The 17854-nt window shown below is 40.5% G+C and overlaps 1 protein-coding gene across 3 annotated transcripts in view; it reads left to right on the forward strand.

Annotated features, from left to right (window-relative positions):
• Nucleotides 1-17854, forward strand: part of FMN1 (formin 1) — a 402553-nt gene that overhangs the window by 208368 nt on the left and 176331 nt on the right. For all 3 annotated transcript variants that reach the window (XM_059372455.1, XM_059372453.1, XM_059372454.1), the window contains 2 exons: nucleotides 12100-12872; nucleotides 17342-17492. In XM_059372455.1, coding sequence (XP_059228438.1) covers nucleotides 12100-12872; nucleotides 17342-17492 — 924 coding nt within the window. The remainder of the gene's footprint in view (nucleotides 1-12099; nucleotides 12873-17341; nucleotides 17493-17854) is intronic.

The raw sequence follows: 17854 nt of genomic DNA on the forward strand, positions 1-17854 counted from the left end.
TTCTTTGCTTGTTATCAAATAGCAGACTGTTTTGCCTGCACAGAGCAGATGAACCTGAGCTCTGGCTCTGCTTAACTGAATATGGTATCTGTGCTGTAGCAATATACTTCCATGCATAAGTGCAAGACTTAATTTTAAAACAGAAAGAGACCAGTGCAGAGTCACAACTTTCCGAATCAATGAGATTTGTCTTCAGAGCATCTGAGTAGATCCTAAAACATGTCATTGAAAACTTTGTATTCCCCGATTGCCAGAAAAATCAAAAAGAAAAGCATAAATAAAGCCAAATACCTTAGTACTAGATGTGCTGTTAGTATTGAAATGTGGTTTTTTGGTATAATTTTATTTCTTAAAGCCCTTTTTGTTTTTAAGCTAAATACCCTTTTAAAATAACATTTCAGCTTAGTGTTTGCAGAACTGCTCAGTTCTGGAATCATGGATCCCAAAACACCTGGTGTGTAAGCCTTCTGATCTTTTTATACCTGTTTATTTTACAGAGGAAGACAATAGCCAGAGATAAGAAGGAAACTTGAGGTTGTACAGCGGTCTTATACTGAACTAAATCCAAGCACTCTGACCACTATGTTAGTGTTTTTTCCATTAGGAGACCCAGTCTCTCCAATTATAGAAGAAAATATTTCTCCTTGGGTCCATTACTTAGAGAATGAAGACAATCCTTAATTTTGTGAGCCCTTTTCTGGCATCTCAACTTATATCTTGTATAATGAGTGTGCCTTTTGGCTGGGGTGAACAATTTTGGGAAATTTAAGACATTTTCCTTCTAGTTTCCTTAGAGGACATGTCCTAGGCCAGAGCCCAGGTCTTAATGAAAAACATGTAAACCCTCTTGTTTGTTTTCCTTGTCAATTAACCTATAATTTTAAATCCATTCAATGGCAGATTTATCAAGTGACTAATCCCTAGGAAGACTCAAAGTGGCAAGGAGAAGGTGGTTGTGGCCTAGGCACACATCATTAGTCATTTGTTCAAAAATGTTAAGATAGGAAGCCAAATACCTCCTTGCTATTCAGGGAGTTTAGTTATACATGTGGGCCTGGGGTGGACTATTCCTGTGTAGTAGAAGCAACATGAATAACCTGTGTTATGTTTGCTGGACAAAGCAACTGGTGTGGACCTTGGTTTTCTTCAAATCTCAAGGGAAATGTTATGTGTCAATAATAAAAATGTAAAATCCAAGGCACCTGGGTGGCTCAGTGGGTTAAGCCACTGCCTTCGGCTCAGGTCATGGTCTCAGGGTCCTGGGATAGAGTTCCGCATTGGGCTGTCTGCTCAGCAGGGAGCCTGCTTCCTCCTCTCTCTCTGCCTGCCTCTCTGCCTGCCTGCTTGTCATCTCTCTCTGTCAAATAAAGAAATAAAAATCTTTTTTTTTTTTTAAGATTTTATTTCTTTATTTGACAGAGAGAGAGATCACAAATAGGCAGAGAGACAGACAGAGAGATGAGGAGAAGCAGGCTCCCCGCTGAGCAGAGAGCCCCATGCGGGACTCGATCCCAGGCACCTGGGATCATGACCTGAGCCGAAGGTAGAGGCCCAACCCACTGAGCCACCCAGGCGCCCCAGAAATAAAAATCTTTTTAAAAAAAATGTAAAATCCATATAGCTCAGCGTTCTTGAAAATTGAAACTGACAAATATCTCTTCTCAGCTAGAATGTCTCAAAGTATGGGTTGTTTCTTAAGTATTGCATTTCTCTGACACTTTTCACAAGAACTGATGTATTATATGTGCTCATTAAAGCTTTTTGAACATTAGATGGTAGAGAGACTTAGGTATAAGTGAGATAAAATTTATTTCCAGTCTCTCTCTTCATATAACATGACGGTGAAGAGTAAGTCCGTAAGTAGGAATTTGTGACAGTCTCTCCCCTGGTCCTCCTCTTGTTACTAGAGAGCTATGACTTTGGGAAAGAGGTGGAAAGTTTTTTTCTAATTCGTAATCCCAGAGTTTATGCATGTCACCTTTACTTTTAGTACCAGACAGAACTCAACAGCTAGCCCCTCCTCATGTGCTCCCACTTGATAATGCTATTTAAGTGACCTGGTACTTCTCACTTCCAGAAAAAAATACACAGTTTGGGAGTATTTGAGGCAAATATACTTTAGGAATCCACTTGACAGTTTCCAAAATGATACTATGGGACATAGGATGGCCATGGCCATAGAGTGACCATAAGATGGTGTCCCTTCATAGACAGTGTGTGAGCTCAGAAGGAAATATTCAAGTAATTGCCATAATTACTTGAAGAACCTCAGTTTGTCACACATTGAGGACCAGGATTTACCATCTATTGCCTCTAAGCTCCCAGGTACTCTGCAGTGGGTCATACATACGTTACTGGACTAGCTGTAATTCCAGTGGTGATAATAATACAACATAAAATTCCAATTCCTTTCTCTTAATAGAGGAGTTAGCATGTTGGCTTATTGCCTAACCATGTGCAGTCTTGGGTTTGCTCATTAGGTTTAGAATTACTTTCTGCAAAAATGAAGTCTGAAAATCATTGTCATGGATATCCCAAGGTACGTCTATTCTGTGAATTATACTACATTTAGTGATATTAATAACTTAGAAATAAAACATTACCAGAACCTCCTGTGAGTAATGATTTTTTTGTTCTTTTATTCCACAAAAGCACTCTGGCTGCAATTAAGTTTTGTTTTGTTTTGTTTTGTGTCCCAGGTAGGAACTGCAGTCCAGATTTCAAAGCTTTTTCTGTTTGACTTCCCCGCTACTTCCTTGGATGATGATTCATGGTTATATTTGTTTATTTTTGAAGTATATTCCTGAATCCTTATAATAACTATCAGATTGCAAAAATAACATGTGACTTTATCTAAACAGCAAACTGAGCCACTGGTGTGTTTTCAGAGCCCCTTAATGAGTCTGTTTGAACTTGTATGTACATTTGCATTAATAATGAGTGTTGGGACTTTTTATATGGCTTAGACAATATTGTGCTTTAAATCTTTATCAAGCTTTCAAGAGCAGAGCTATATTCTAGGAAGTTTTGAGAGGAAGAGATATGAAGTCTGGGTGTGAAAATTATAGTGTTTTAGAACTAAAGGAAAATTTACTAAGTATTTTAGATCTCTCATTTTAGGTATTAATAAAATGTGGATTACAGGAAGTAAATTATTTTGGAGGTACAAGTAGCTAATGACTATGATAACCAGAAGCAGAATCCAGATTTTTTGACCCTCAGCCAGTGCTTCCCACTTACCTAGGAACCAAAACCTTCAGATCTATTACCCATTGATCCAGTTCTTTTCCAGAAGGATGGAGGGCAAATATTTTAAGGAAAGCATTTGTCAGAAAGTATCTATTTTTGTGTTGGCATTCTGATTTCATAGTATTAAATGGGAAGGATTATTAATAACTGAGGATCTGGGATAGGGTGGAAAAAGCTCTAAAGTGAAAAGATCTGAATTTGAATCTGTCTCATGGGCAATTTGCTTACTGTCTCTACGCCCCTCTTCATTTGTAAAACAGTTACGATACCAGCCTTGTCAGAGGTTGTGGCCATAACTATAAACATTAATGTAATACCGATGCATTGTAAGCCATAGGTAGTATGTAATGTTGTTAGTCAATAATTATTATGGACTGCCTTTTTACACCAAAATAAAAAATAATTCAAAATATTTTAAAGACCTAAATGTGAGACACGAAACCATAAAAGTTCCTTTTTTTTTTTTTTTGTTAAGACTTTATTTCTTTGATGGAGTGAGACAGCCAGAGAGGGAACACAAGCAGGGGGATCGGGGAGCAGGGAGCCCGATGAAGGGCTTGATCCCAGGACCCTGGGATCATGACCTCAGCCAAAGGCAAATGCTTAACGACTGAGTCACTCAGGTGCCCAAACCATAAAACTTCTTAAAGAAAACATAGATAGACAGTAATCTCTTAGACATTGGCCTTAGCAACACTTTTCTAGATATGACTCCTTTGACCAGGGGAACAAAAGCAACACCATTGGGACCACCAAAATAAAAAGCTTCTGTCCAGTGAAGGAAACCACCAATAAAATAAAAGGCAACTTACTGAATTAAAGAAGATATTTGCAAATGATACATACAATAAGGGTTAATATAAAATATAGATATAAAGAACTCGCACAACTCAACACCAAAACAAAACACCAAAATAATCTGATTTAAAAATGAACAGAGAACCTGAATAGATATTTTCCCAGAGAAGACCTACAGCTAGCCAACAGACACATGAAAAGTTGCTCAACATCAGGGAGATGCAAATCAAAACCACAATGGGCAATCGCCTCACACCAGTCAGAATGACTAGAATCAAAAAGACAAGAAACGACATGTGCTGGTGAGGATGTGGACGAAAAGGAGCCATTGTGCACCTGTTGGCAAGGATGTGAATTGGTGCAACCTGTATAGAAAAATGGTATGGAGTTTCTGCAGAAAATTAAAAATAGAAATAACAGGAAAAAAAAAAACAACTAATGGCAGAGATAAGGAAGCATCCCAAGTGTCCATCAATAGATGAATGATTAAAGAAGATGTGACATATATATATATATATATATATATATATATATATATATATATTACACACACACAATGGAATATTACTCAGCTATAAAAATTAACTAGGCCTTGGCATTTGTGACAACATGGATGGACCTAGAGGCATTTTGCTAAGTGTGGTAAGTCAGAGAAAGATTTTATTTGTGATTTTATTTATATGTCAAATCTAAAAAACAAAACAAAACCCAAACAGTCCCATAAATTTAGAGAACAAACCTGTGGTTACCAGAGGGACGAGTTGGCGGGGAGGGGAATGGGTAAAATGGTGAAAGGGAGTGGGAGGTGCAGGCTTCCAGTAATGGAATAAACCAATCAGAGGGGTGAAAGGTATGACATAGGGAATATAGTCAGTGGTAATGTAATAAGCCTTGTATGGCGACAGATGGCAGTTACACACTTGTGGTGAGCACAGCCTAACACACAATGTTGTTGAATCACTATGCTGCACACCTGAAACTAATGTCACATTGTGTGTCCGCTGTTCTTCAATTTCAAACATAATTATGAAATACTATTATTTTAGCTCCCATCAGTTTAAAAATGGTAAAGTGGAAAGAAAGAGTGTGAATTTAACGGCAGCCAGATCGAAGTTTCTTTGTCACCATTTTCCAGGCATGGGGTCTTAATGGAAGATAACACATCTCCCAGAAGGTCTGCCTTACAGAGTTGAAGGCACCTCGCACGGGGTCCAGCACACTTGATTTACGTTGGTTTCTTTTCCCTTGTTATCTTGACTGAACATCAGCATGGCAGGTGATTCCCAGAGAGGGCGCCATTTTTACACATGTGTAATTTCACTTCGTACTCGACATCCCGTGCACCTGTGTTGGGTTTTACTCCCAAGTCATCTTAAGTGCCATTTTATCTTTCGATGCCTGTTTACTCCTTCTCCGGCCCAGTCTCTCTATTTATTCCTCCTAGCAAGTTCTAATTATATCATTGTGTCAGATGTGCCTCGTGTTTCGGAGTGTCCCTGAGAAGGCCTCTTAGTTGTAACATGATAGGGTTTATTTTCTGATAAGAACCAAAAAAGAGTATTGATAATAGTTGATTAAAACCAGCTATTGTTAACTTCTGGGGATTTTATCAAGCCCAGCGCCATTCTTTTTATTAATAGAGACTTGTTTTTAGAGTAACAAATGTCAGCCAGCGACATGGGCAATTACTGCAGCCTTTGTGCAGCCTTCCAAAACAAACCGGAAACCGGGATGCCTACATACAGGGCCGTAGAACCACACTGTCTTCTCACTTCACCTGAGCGCTCTGAGGCCCCAATTCCAACCCTTTGAGACACCTGAATGCCCTTGAGCCCTCCTTTCTCTCCTTCCATCTCCTTAGGCTATAATTCTCTGAAGTGGTAAAGCTTCACTGTGCTTCTGTGCCATCCCTGGGAATATTCTAGCTTGCTCCCATCTCGATTGTAGAATTTGGAAGGGTCCCTGGAAAAGACTGAGTGACTCAAGTTGTACAGCAGATAACCTGAATTTTTACTGGTCCTGGCAGCAGCACTGGGAGAGATGGTTCGTAACAACAAAATGCTAACAGATGATTTTTCCACATTGCTTGGCACCATCATGATGTCTTTCATCAGCAGGCACTTTTCCACATTCTTTTTGACAGATGTGTTGTGGGGACCAGGCAAGCAAAAGTCTCCCTCTGTTGCTTAGGTTTCAGTACAGTGTGTTCCTTCGATGATATCTCTGAACAGTGGTAATGTGAAGGATATTAAAAAATAATGAGGATTTGGTAAGGGGAAGGAAGGACCAGTCCCTGAGGAGGCTGGGGAAGTAGCCTAGAGTCCAGTCCCTAATCAGATTAAAATCACAAATGTGGTTCAATTCTACTAGGTAGTTTCTTATACTTTAGGGAACAGTTTTTAACCTCGTTGTGCAAAGTGCACTGATCTATAATATTTTGAGTTGTTAAAATTAAATGTCAACTTTTAGAAATACCCATACATAAAAAGAACCCCCAAACCCCTGGGTTTGAATATTGTAGGCAATAGCAGCTATGAAATCTCATAGTTTATGTTGTGTGTGGGACTCTCAAAAAGGAAGTGAACACCCATACCTCTCTTTAAAAAATTGTTTTTGAAGCTGCAAGTCTAGGTGCCTAGTAGGGGCACAAGGAAGTCTTGACATTTAAAACTAAGGAAATAGTTCAATTCCATAAGCATTTCCGGATCACTAACAAGCCAAGCAATGTGCAATGTTCTGGAAGTTCAAACATGAATAAGGCACGGTCCCCAACTGCCTGGAGCTTTTAGATTTACAAAGAAGATAAGCAGAAATGACTATAATGGGACGTGAACCTAGCAGGTTCTTTGGCAGCAATGTCAAAGAAAAATTCTTGTCAGGAAGAGTCAAGAAAAGTCTAAGCCAGAAGGTTCAGCTGAACTTGACTGAGTTTTCCTTCAGGGCTTTGGCTAGGTAGAAATGAAGAGAAAAGGTGTCTTAAGTAGTACAAATAACATATGTAGAATCATAGCAATGTGGGGGTTGAATGTATGCTGATTCTGTAGTGATGCGGCACAGGGACACTATAGAGAAGTATCTGGAAAAGTGAACAGAGAGAGGCCATGTTTTAAGGAGCCATGAGGCACCATGGAAAGCATTTAGACTTTTCTGCTGTGCAGAATAACTATTTTCAATATAAGTAATGAAGGGGTAGTCCCCTTATGGGGACAGGTAAGAATCAGGAAGGGGCTTTTCCAAGTTACACACATTCCTTTGGACCTTCTGAAATGACCCAAGTGGAAGTCTTTGCCAAAAAAGAGTGCACTGGTACTGTGGCGTCATCCTGTCTCAGCCGTGCCTGGAGCAGAGAAAAGATTAAGGACAGGGGCTGTTGATTTCAACTCTGGATGCCCTTTGGAATTCTCTGGCGAGCTTTAAGGATATCAGCCCAAGGACACCATCTCAGATCTCTGAGGATGGTCCGTCCTGCTCATCAGTACTTTTTACAGAGCTCTCTAGGTGTTTCTAATGGGGGAGCAGGCTGACAAGCATGACATGAGACAAATAAAAGTAGTGCCAGTACGGAAAAGGAAGATTATAACAGAATGGTTTAATTGGGATTGTTCTCTTAAGGGTTGTGAATGTGAATCCTTAGAAGGAAATGGATATAGATCACTAGGCGATTGCAAATGGGAAGAGGATGCACTTAAAAATGACAGCAGGAGAAGCAATAAAGTTACGAGCAAAGGAAGGTGGATAAAACATGGACGGCATCTGGTAGATAAAGCTTGAGGAAGACCTCAAACCTCAGCACCTGTCTCCTTTCAAATGAGATATTGGGATGGATGCAGAAAAACAGATTTTCAGCAGAGAGGGAAGCAGGAGAGGGAAATTCCTAGTGCTTCGTATGACCTTAAGATCATTTACCTAGGAAAAAATGGAAGGTTTATAACTATTTTTCTCCCATGTATGAGCATCACATTCAATGTGAATGTAAGGGAGCCTGAAAAGAGAGTCACCAGGGTTCAAAAGCATTACGTTCCTTTGGCCCATCCTCCTCTGTAGTTTTGGCTGAAAGGAACTGGACTTGACATTTCATAAAGATTCCCAGGATCTTGGGCAAACTTTGTCCGGGAAGGAGCACATGATTATCTGACTGAAAGTTCTACTTTGGGTTTGATTCCCCAAATTGCTAATAGTCTTTCTAGCTGTGGTTCTACGTAAAGGAGAGTAAAAATAGCACATAGTTTCCACGTGCAAAGTGGAAAGGGCACTTAATAGAAGAAAGTTGAGAGGAAAACAGGGTTAAAAACTAGCTTTGCCAAAGGTTCAATTATTAGGGTTTCTTATTATAATCCCAACATATCAGTATGGAGTATATGGAAATTTGGTATTTCTTTCTCATATGGCAATTCTTCATATCGGTGTATACAGATTGTAAGGAAGCCACCCATGGAACCTATGCTTAGTGATCTGTCCCCTTACTTTGGGCATTTTCAGGAGTGAAGGGGTGTTGAGAGAAGACAGCATTTGCAAAGGCCCAGATACATGAGTGAGCACGGTCCTGGGAGAGGCAAGATGCTATGCAAGTGTGAAGCCAGGGCCTATCTGGGGAAGAGGCAGGAGCCAAAAGAGGAGAAAGCTGACAAAAAAAAACAGATCAAAGGAGACTTCAGTGTGTCCATGCTAAAAAGGTTCAGTGTCAGGTTGTAAGTAATGGCCAATTATTGAAGAGATATTAAAGAGCAAAAATCTGCATTTATTAAAATATTGTCCTGGAACTAGTATGGCTAAACTGTGGTCAGGAGAATTAGGTGGTTGTTGGCATTCTCTGGATAAACTGATAAACTGAAATAGATAAACTGAAAAGTTGAGGCACTGTAAATGGAAGGAAGAGAATGAATCAGAGACATTAGTGAGGTTTGTTGATAAATAATATGCTGGGAATGAGAGAGAGAAAGCAAGAAATCCAGTATAAGATCCAGGTGTCTGCATGTGATGACTAGGAAGATGGCGATGCCATTAACTGCAGGAAGGAATTTCAGAGGAAGAACAAATTGAGGTTTGACAATGATGAGTTCATGATGAGTTTGAACATGTTGAGTTTGAGGTACTGATTTTTTTTTTTTAAGATTTTATTTCTTTATTTGACGGGGAGAGATCACAAGCAGGCAGAAGGCAGGCAGATGGAGAGAGGAGGAAGCAGGCTCCCTGTCGAGCAGAGAGCCAGGACCCTGAGATCATGACCTGAGCCGAAGTCAGCGGCTTAACCAACTAAGCCACCCAGGCGCCCCAAATAATACGTGGATATTGTTTGTAGTTCTTTTTTTTTTTTTTAAGATTTTATTTATTTATTTGCCAGACAGAGATCACAAGTAGGCAGAGAGGCATACAGAGAAAGAGAGGAGGAAGCAGGCTCTCTGCTGAGCAGAGAGCCCCATGTGGGGCTCGATGAAGTATTGATTAAACATGGAGGTAGATCAGTCAGGAGGGTGGTTGGAGTGATTGATGACTCTAAGGTCCTCTTGGGAAATAACAGTGTATAGTAGTTGGGTGTTGCTGTACCCTATGAGTACACAAGATGGTTCAGAGAGATTGTGTAGTGTGAGAAGGGTAAAATGGCAAGCAGGATGCCTGGGGAACAACATTTAGGGGATGAATGGAGGGAGAGGAGTCCACAGATTGTCTGGAGAGAGCTGAGAAGTGGGAAGAAATTGGGGGTAGGTAGAAGCCGGAGAATTTCAAGGCATCTCTAACTCTAACAATGTAGCCTAGATGGCTGGATCACTGCAAAATGCTGACCAAATGCAACACTCAGATCACAGGATTTCAATGAGTTGGGGGTGTGGGCCTGGGGGCAGAAGTCAATTATGATTTGCTGAAGGGAGAATGGATGAGAAAATAGATCGAGTGAGAGTTGTATGTTTTTTCCCCAAAAATTCTGCTGGGAAGAAGAGACAGTGAGAAAGGGCAACTGCTAGAACAAATTAAAGAACTCGCCTTTAGGGGCACCTGGGTGGCTCAGTCGGTTAAGCATCAGATTCTTAATTGCAGCTCAGGTCATGATCTCAGGGTCTTGAGATCTAGATCCACAGAGCTCCACATCAGGCTCCCTGCTCAGTGGGGAGTCAGCTTGAGATTCTTCCTCTCCTTCTGCCCCTCCTCCCACTCACAAGCACACTCTTAAAAAAAATACAAAGTATCTTTATCTTTGCTTTAGATGGATAGAGTATGGTGCAGGGAGCCCGCTGAGAGCTGAAAGCAAGGTGATGTGGCCACTGGCATCGGGGACAGCAACAAAGAAACAGTAATCATTGTAGCAAACCTATGAGCCACCTACTGTGTTCCAAACACTTCCCTCTCTGTTGTTTTATGTATATTAATTCATTTACTTCTCACCTGCCTTATGAGGTGGGATCTGTTAGTATCTGCATTTTACTTATGAGAACACTGAGGTCCAGAGAGGTTAAACAACCTGGCTGATTTGGGCTCTACCCACTGCACTAAGCAAGAGAGTCACTGAAACAACGTATAGGTACATGTGTCAGCTTAAGCGGCTTCAGAAGATCATAGGTTAAGAGGTAGATGGGAAGGGGGTGAGAGGGGACCAAGGTGTTTGCTATAGATACAGGTCAGTTGCGTGATAAAGGGAAAGTCTCTCTGTGGAACATGTCTTTACACCTTTTTCCTATTATTAAGAAGTTGAAAATTGAAGAAAATTATTGGCTCATCAATGTCATCTTAACCTTCTCGGAAGAAAGTTGGGAACAAGAAGCCAGAGTTAGTTTGTTGTGGCAGAACTGAACTAGTCATTGTCATGAAATTGACATGTTGGCAAGCCATTCTGTGGACATTAGGGCTGGGCTGTAGGTAGAGGTGGGCAGGGGTGGGAGGGGGAGATGGTGACGGGCAAGACGTTGAAACACTGATTATCTTGATCGCATAGTTGAATGACACTTGAAATTACTTTCAGGCATTTGGTAGTAGAACTTCTGAAAGATTGGGTAAACTTTTGCATTTGTACTACCTTGTTTATCCAGACTTGCTAAAGCTTTTCTTGGTTTTGTGCCCATCATTCCACAAAGGTGGCATTATTTGGAAATGTGAAAGAATGATTGTAAATCTGTCAGTCTTCTAATATTATCATTAGCAGCAGTACCTAGTAGTAACATTTATTCAGATGTCATGTACGTTTCTAAAAACCCTAGAGCTGGCTCACAGTCATTCCCTTTACACTTGGGAAGACTCAGACGTGAAGACACAAAGTTCCTTGCCCAAGGTTGTAGAGCTAGCAAGTGGCTAAGCTGGGATGCAAATCAGGTGGTATAAATCCAGAGTTCAGGTGCCTAACCCTCTATGTTATACATGAAATGGATGGTGTCCAGATTTTACCTGGTTTTTTGGAGTTGCATCAGGGTGCCATGTTCACATGTGAGAAAATCAACTCTCGTTTTCTATGCATTTATGTTGCTTATTTATTACTATCTTATGAAAAATTATGAAACAGACCCAAATATTGATCAGGGACAGCTTTAATATGGAAACTTCTAGAAAATACACATGTGTGATAGCTTCTTCTCGTACCTTTGGTTTCTGCTGTGTTGGCCCAGAAGCCCCAAAGAAGAGGTATTCTAAGGGAGACTTGTGAGGATAGCCAGAAGGATCTCATTTTTTTTTTTCTTACAGTTTTCTTTTTCCAAACCCAAAGCAAAAGTAATAGAAGATATATTCAAGCATGCTCAAATTTTTATGAACACTTTGTTTTGCATTTGATATCAAAACAGGGTGAAAATTCTTAGGGAACAGTTTTACTGAAAACCTTAACCCATGGTAATTTTCCCCCATGAGGTCAGATTGGATGAAATTATGCTTCTACTCCAATGGTTTAAGTCTTTGGAAAATTCATAAAGTGAAATTTTATACTTTGTCAGATCCTCAAAAGAACATCTCTGTGTTTCCGTGTGTTGATGTGGGCTGGGCTGCGGTGGCACAGGGATGGTATTGAAGCTTTTATTTCAGATATCTATTTTTTTAAATAAATTGTTTACTTTTTTTCCCACTGCTTTTCTACAGGCTCAGTTTGAACTCCAGGCATTTCACATCCGGGGGGAGCACGCAGTGGTTACAGCAAGACTAGAAGACACCATCGAAACTCTCAAACGAGAGACAGAACACCGATGGCGAGGAGGACGTGAAGAGATGAAAGATGCGTGTATCTCCACAGGTGATGACTGTCCTCCAAAGACCTACCGAAATGTGTGCATCCAGACAGACAGAGAGACTTTTCTCAAACCCTGTGAAGGTGAAGGCAAGACAATCAGAAGTAACCAGATAATACCCAAAAAGCTGACTATCTCCTCTTTGAGTCAGCTCTCTCCCCCAAATGATAACAAAGACGCCCATGGACCACTTCAGTCTGTAGAAGGCCTCTCACCAAGTCAGCAGAAGGCATCCTCTCCACCTCCCGCAACACCACCCCCAGCAGTCGCCCCTCCCCCTCCGCCTCCTCCCCTCCCACCTGGACTTGGACCTTTGTCACCAGTACCTCCGCTGCCACCACCTGTGAGTGCTGGACGGCCACCTCCTCCACCCCCTCCTCTGCCTCCGAGTGCCGGCCCTCCTCCCCCACCTCCTCCTCCACCACCACTTCCTAGTTCCCCTGCTCTGCCCACCAGTGGGGGGCCTCCTCCTCCTCCAACACCTCCAGGACTTGCACCCCCACCCCCTCCTGGACTCTTCTTCGGAGTTGGCCCTTCTTCTAGCCAGTGTCCTCGGAAGCCAGCCATTGAGCCGAGTTGCCCCATGAAGCCTTTGTACTGGACTAGAATACAAATAAGTGATAAAAGGTGAGCTCAACTCCCCCAGCCTGTTCTCAGGTTGTGAATTCCCAGGATTTTGCCCAAGTGACGTTTTATTCTTACCCACTGGATATCTGTGTACTGTGACATTCATTTCTCAGATGCCGTATAGTGAGTACCTTGGATAAACAAGGTTGGAGTGTTGAGAGGGAGAATGTCTATCTCTACCAGGTCTTGTCTGTATTTGCCGTAGACTGATGCGGGGAGGAACAGTGTTTGGAATGTCAGATGCTTCTCCAAGATAAAAGTTCCATTTTACAGACCCTTCTTAGAGAAGAGCCCTGGTCTAAGTCAGAGCCTTCTCGAACATGCCTACAGGTAGCAAGTAAGCACACAGACAGACATAGAGCCTGGACCTATAGCTGTGTTCACTGAAGATTTTTAGAATATCTTTCTTGTCTTACGATGGGATCATCAGTCTTATGATCTGGAGACTTACCAGGTGTGTGTAATTTTTCAGGTTTTATTAGAAGAGCCAGACATAGCTGAGTTCTTAGCTCTTTAGCACAAAAGGGAGTCAAAAAATAGAATATCTCTGCTTGAACTCTCATTCCCCTAACTCATATCCTCACATCTTAAACCCTGTTGCTCAGAGAAGGAGCCAGTAGAACACATCTAACATTTGTATAGCTTGTTAAGCTGGGTCTGTGCGGCAGGAAGATAGGTTGGTGGGAAACTTCCATTCAAACATATTTGAATTTAATTTCTTCTGCCTCATTTCAGAGTCTGTCAAGAGGACAGTGAGAGAGATCTTGAGTTGCTTCTTGATAATCTCTAGATTTGAAGTTCATTTGTTTGTGAAGGACAGCAAATAGAGAACACATTTTTAAACACACATTTTTTTTTTTAAGATTTTATTTATTTATCAGAGAGAGAGGTGGGGAGAGAGCGAGCACAGGCAGACAGAATGGCAGGCAGAGGCAGAGGGAGAAGCAGACTCCCTGCTGAGCAAGGGGCCCGATGTGGGACTCGATCCCAGGACGCTGGGATCATGACCTGAGCTGAAGGCAGCTGCTTAACCAACTGAGCCACCCAGGCGTCCCATTAAACACACATTTTTGAACTTACTCCTCAAATCAGTGTGTGGTAGTGAATCTTTCAATTTATCTAACATTTTATATATGGAAGGCAGGATATTAAACAACATAACATGAAATTTACAATTATAAAGCAACTGGAAACTGCTATAGGAGGAAATCACTATAAACAACGCATATGGTGAACTGAGTTGATTATGTGCTTCATATTGGCTCCTTTCCTAACCAAAAATAAGGACCAGGAGTTTATGTTTGGAGAATCTTGATACTATTTTTTTCTAAATGCAGATGACTTATTATTTCCCAAATGAATGGTTAAAAAAAAGGAAGAAGATCCCAAAATAGCTATAGTACTAGTATTCCTTTTTGTCTCATTCAAAACTTAGATGACATTTCCTAAGAAATTGTTTCCCAGAATCTTTATATGGTTCTGTGTTCCCTTATTAGTGTTCTCAAATTAATGTACAGACATTCCAGAGTGATGAATCCCACCTGTCAGCCCTGGGGTCGTGTGTTCCGACAGCACATGGAACTGTTCCACACCTGTGCCTCACTAGCCTGCCTCCACTCCATTCCCCTCAAGACTCTGTAAACAACCAATATCCTAGACCACAGCAGTGGTGTGACAGTACCGCTGGGAGATATGGGCCCTTTGCCCACTGTTCAAGGTGGGACCAAGTCAGGCTGGAGATAATCATCATTTTTTTCCCTCCTTATGTTTTTGGCCATTTTGAGAAAGAAAACAATTACATCCTCGGGCTCTTATTAATTTCATTATAAGGTTAGGACTTCAGTTCTGAGCAAAACAAAAAATAGATGATGTACTGAGTTTCCCGCATGAGGACTGCAAGATAGCCGCTTCCCTCTGCACCACACATTTAGTGTCTTTTATCATGGGTCCCTCAAAACGGTTTTGTACCCTCAGACCATGAGTATTTCTTTTAAACTAAAAGGCTGTAGAGATTCCGTGTAGTGTTCATTTTTGAACTAAAACTATTTTGGGTGTGTTTTTTTAAAAAAGAGAGGAAATGGTATTTTAGTTTTCTGTCCAAGCGGAAGAGTAAGCGCTGTGTCTAATGCATGCACGGTAAATTTTGGTCTAGGTCTTCCGGGGACCCAGGAGTAAAATAAGATTTTTTTTTTCCATTTTATATCTACTGCCTTTTACCTACTTGATTGCTTTTCACTACTAACATGAACTGATTTTTAGCTTTTGCCATTTTGCATTCTTTTTGTTTAGTGGCTTCTAGAATAGGGAAGAGATATTTTGTTAAAGAAAAAGAGATCCTCATCTATCTACTTTTTTGGTTTCCTAACAACTATCTATTTTCTAGTATCTTCTCCTCCTTCCTCCCCATCTCCCTCCTGCCTCTGCCATTTCTCCCTCTCCAGTCCCTCCTTCCTCCTTCTTCTGCCTTCCTCTTCCTCTTCTTGTGAGCTAGATTTGTATGTTCAGTGGTCAGAGAGGAAGTGACCATTATAACAGATGAGCTGGTCTGTGAGAGAGGCCTTGTGACTGCCCCACAAAATGCCTGCTGACCCCAACTCACTGACAGGTAGTAGTCCAAGATTCTTTTTTTTTTCATTACTGAACATGCCTTTTCCATAGAGACAATGTAGTAAATGGTGATGAAGTGTTCAGCCTATCAAAGCCAATTTACTCTAGAATATGAGTGAGTTGCTGCCTACTCATATGAACCTAAAGCTCAGAGTCCTTGGAGCTGGGTCCAAGCAGTACAGGTGCAGGGTTGGAGGATGGGGGGTGGGAGACGGATGGGTCTGAACAACTCCCCCTTTGTATCTTATCACCTCCTTCTACACACCCTCTCTTCCGCTTCCCGGAACATTCATGAAGCCCAGACCAGCAGCCCTTAACAGGCTGCATGCTCCAAAATGCCCTGGTTCTCTTCTACTAGTAAAATCCCCCTTCCTGAGTGCCGCTGAGATAAGCACTTAACAGTGTTCGTGTTTCAAATGGAAGTTAAGTGAGTGGCAGAGGTGGGCGGCTGAGGCAGGAGCACTTGGATGGATAAACTCTGCTGCAAGTGTTCTAGATCTTGGGTGATGATTTCACAGGCATTCATTATACTCTCATACGTTATACATGTCACACATATACTCTTAAATGGCTCAAATATTATGAAAAAGTTAGAAGTGAATCCTAACAGATGAAAATGTTTATATTCCATGGGACATGTAGAAAATGTGGACACACAGATCTGAGAAGTCAGTTTTCCCAACTGTTTTGAATAAGAAAATTGCCTTTTTGCACCCCAAAATTTTGTGGACCTCTCCATACAATAATAGTTCTTTTAGTTTTCAATAATGGAGAAAATACATATTAAAACAAGATTAGGTACGTATAGATATTATGGATCATATATAATATATTTGAAAAACAATGAATGTATAGATGAAACATTGTATTTTTTTGTGTCTATGCATATTAAGAGTGCTTAAAAATAAGGAAGTAGACACTTGGGGGGAAAATGTGTTCTAGCTGAAGGAAGCCTGGATGGTAACCCTTCCAAGTTTGGTCTCAGAGGCAGTTCTTTTCTACCTGATTTTCCATATCTTCTTCTCTTTGTTTCTCAACTAGTGCCCCTGTGTTTTGAAGATTGAAAAAAAAAAAAAAAAAAAAAAAAAAACCAAAACCCTAGAAACAAAATGTACAGCCTTCCCATGTCTGCTTTGGTGGAAAGCCCCGTGGAGGCCAGTACAATGAAGATTTTTGCTTTCATTGTTAAATACGGTTGTGAAGGCAGAGTGTTAGAAATCAAGTATTTGTAAATGGGCTCAGTCTATTCACAAATTATTATGGATCTTACCCTGAATTGACCTGAAGGAATCCTAAAAATGATTTTTTGAAGTGTAAGAAAAAGTCCAAAGAAAGGGTTAATCTTTATCTTACTAGAAGGTATACAATTTTATTCTTTTTAAGAATTTTTATTAAGAATTATCCCATCAATATCTCAGAATTGGTTATCTTTTCAACATTTATATGATGTCCATTTTTACCCATGATGGAAACGCCGTAGACTAAGGGAAGAACAGCTTATATGGCTTCAATCATGTGTATCCCAGGATTTCTGGTCCCACTCCCACATGGTTTCTCTAGATCTCTCTTTTCTCTCTTTGATTGTTTCTAGTGGTCATTCGGTTTTGAAAATGGGTGTTGGTTTTGATGTTCTGTGGTATATCTTGACATAAAGAAAAAAAAGTGTAACATGAAAAGGCGTTCTTCAAGCTTTTTTAGAAGGAGATATATTTATAAACATACAGACATTTTATATATATATGTGTATATATATATATATATATGTATCTTAAATGAGTTATAAAGTGAACTAGAGATTTCATTATATTCTGTTCCCTTCTGTTTTGATTTTAATGGTTAACTTGTCATTTTTCTCTTTTAAGCCAAAATGCTACACCGACCTTATGGGATTCCTTAGAAGAACCTGATATTCGGGATCCTAGTGAATTTGAGTATTTATTCTCCAAAGACACAACTCAGCAGAAGAAAAAACCTCTGTCAGAGACCTATGAGAAAAAGAACAAGGTCAAAAAGGTACTGAATGATAATATTCATTGTATTTTTTGGTCATATGTGAGAATTCATTATGTGCTGCTGGTTTGCTGTTTTCCAGAAATGTTTTGGAAGGTTTTAAGCCACTGATGGTAAAAGGGAGTTAGTAGTTTGAGAAATCTGTGTTTGTGCTGTGAGTCCTATCTGAATCTTCAGGCTATTTTCTTTTCTTTTTTTTTTTTTAATTTTTTTTTAATTTTTTATTTTTTATAAACATATATTTTTATCCCCAGGGGTACAGGTCTGTGAATCACCAGGTTTACACACTTCACAGCACTCACCAAATCACATACCCTGCCCAATGTCCATAATCCCACCCCCTTCTCCCAAACCCCCTCCCCCCA

Source organism: Mustela nigripes, chromosome 13, assembly GCF_022355385.1.
Source record: "Mustela nigripes isolate SB6536 chromosome 13, MUSNIG.SB6536, whole genome shotgun sequence".
NCBI classification, from domain to species: Eukaryota; Metazoa; Chordata; class Mammalia; order Carnivora; family Mustelidae; genus Mustela; species Mustela nigripes.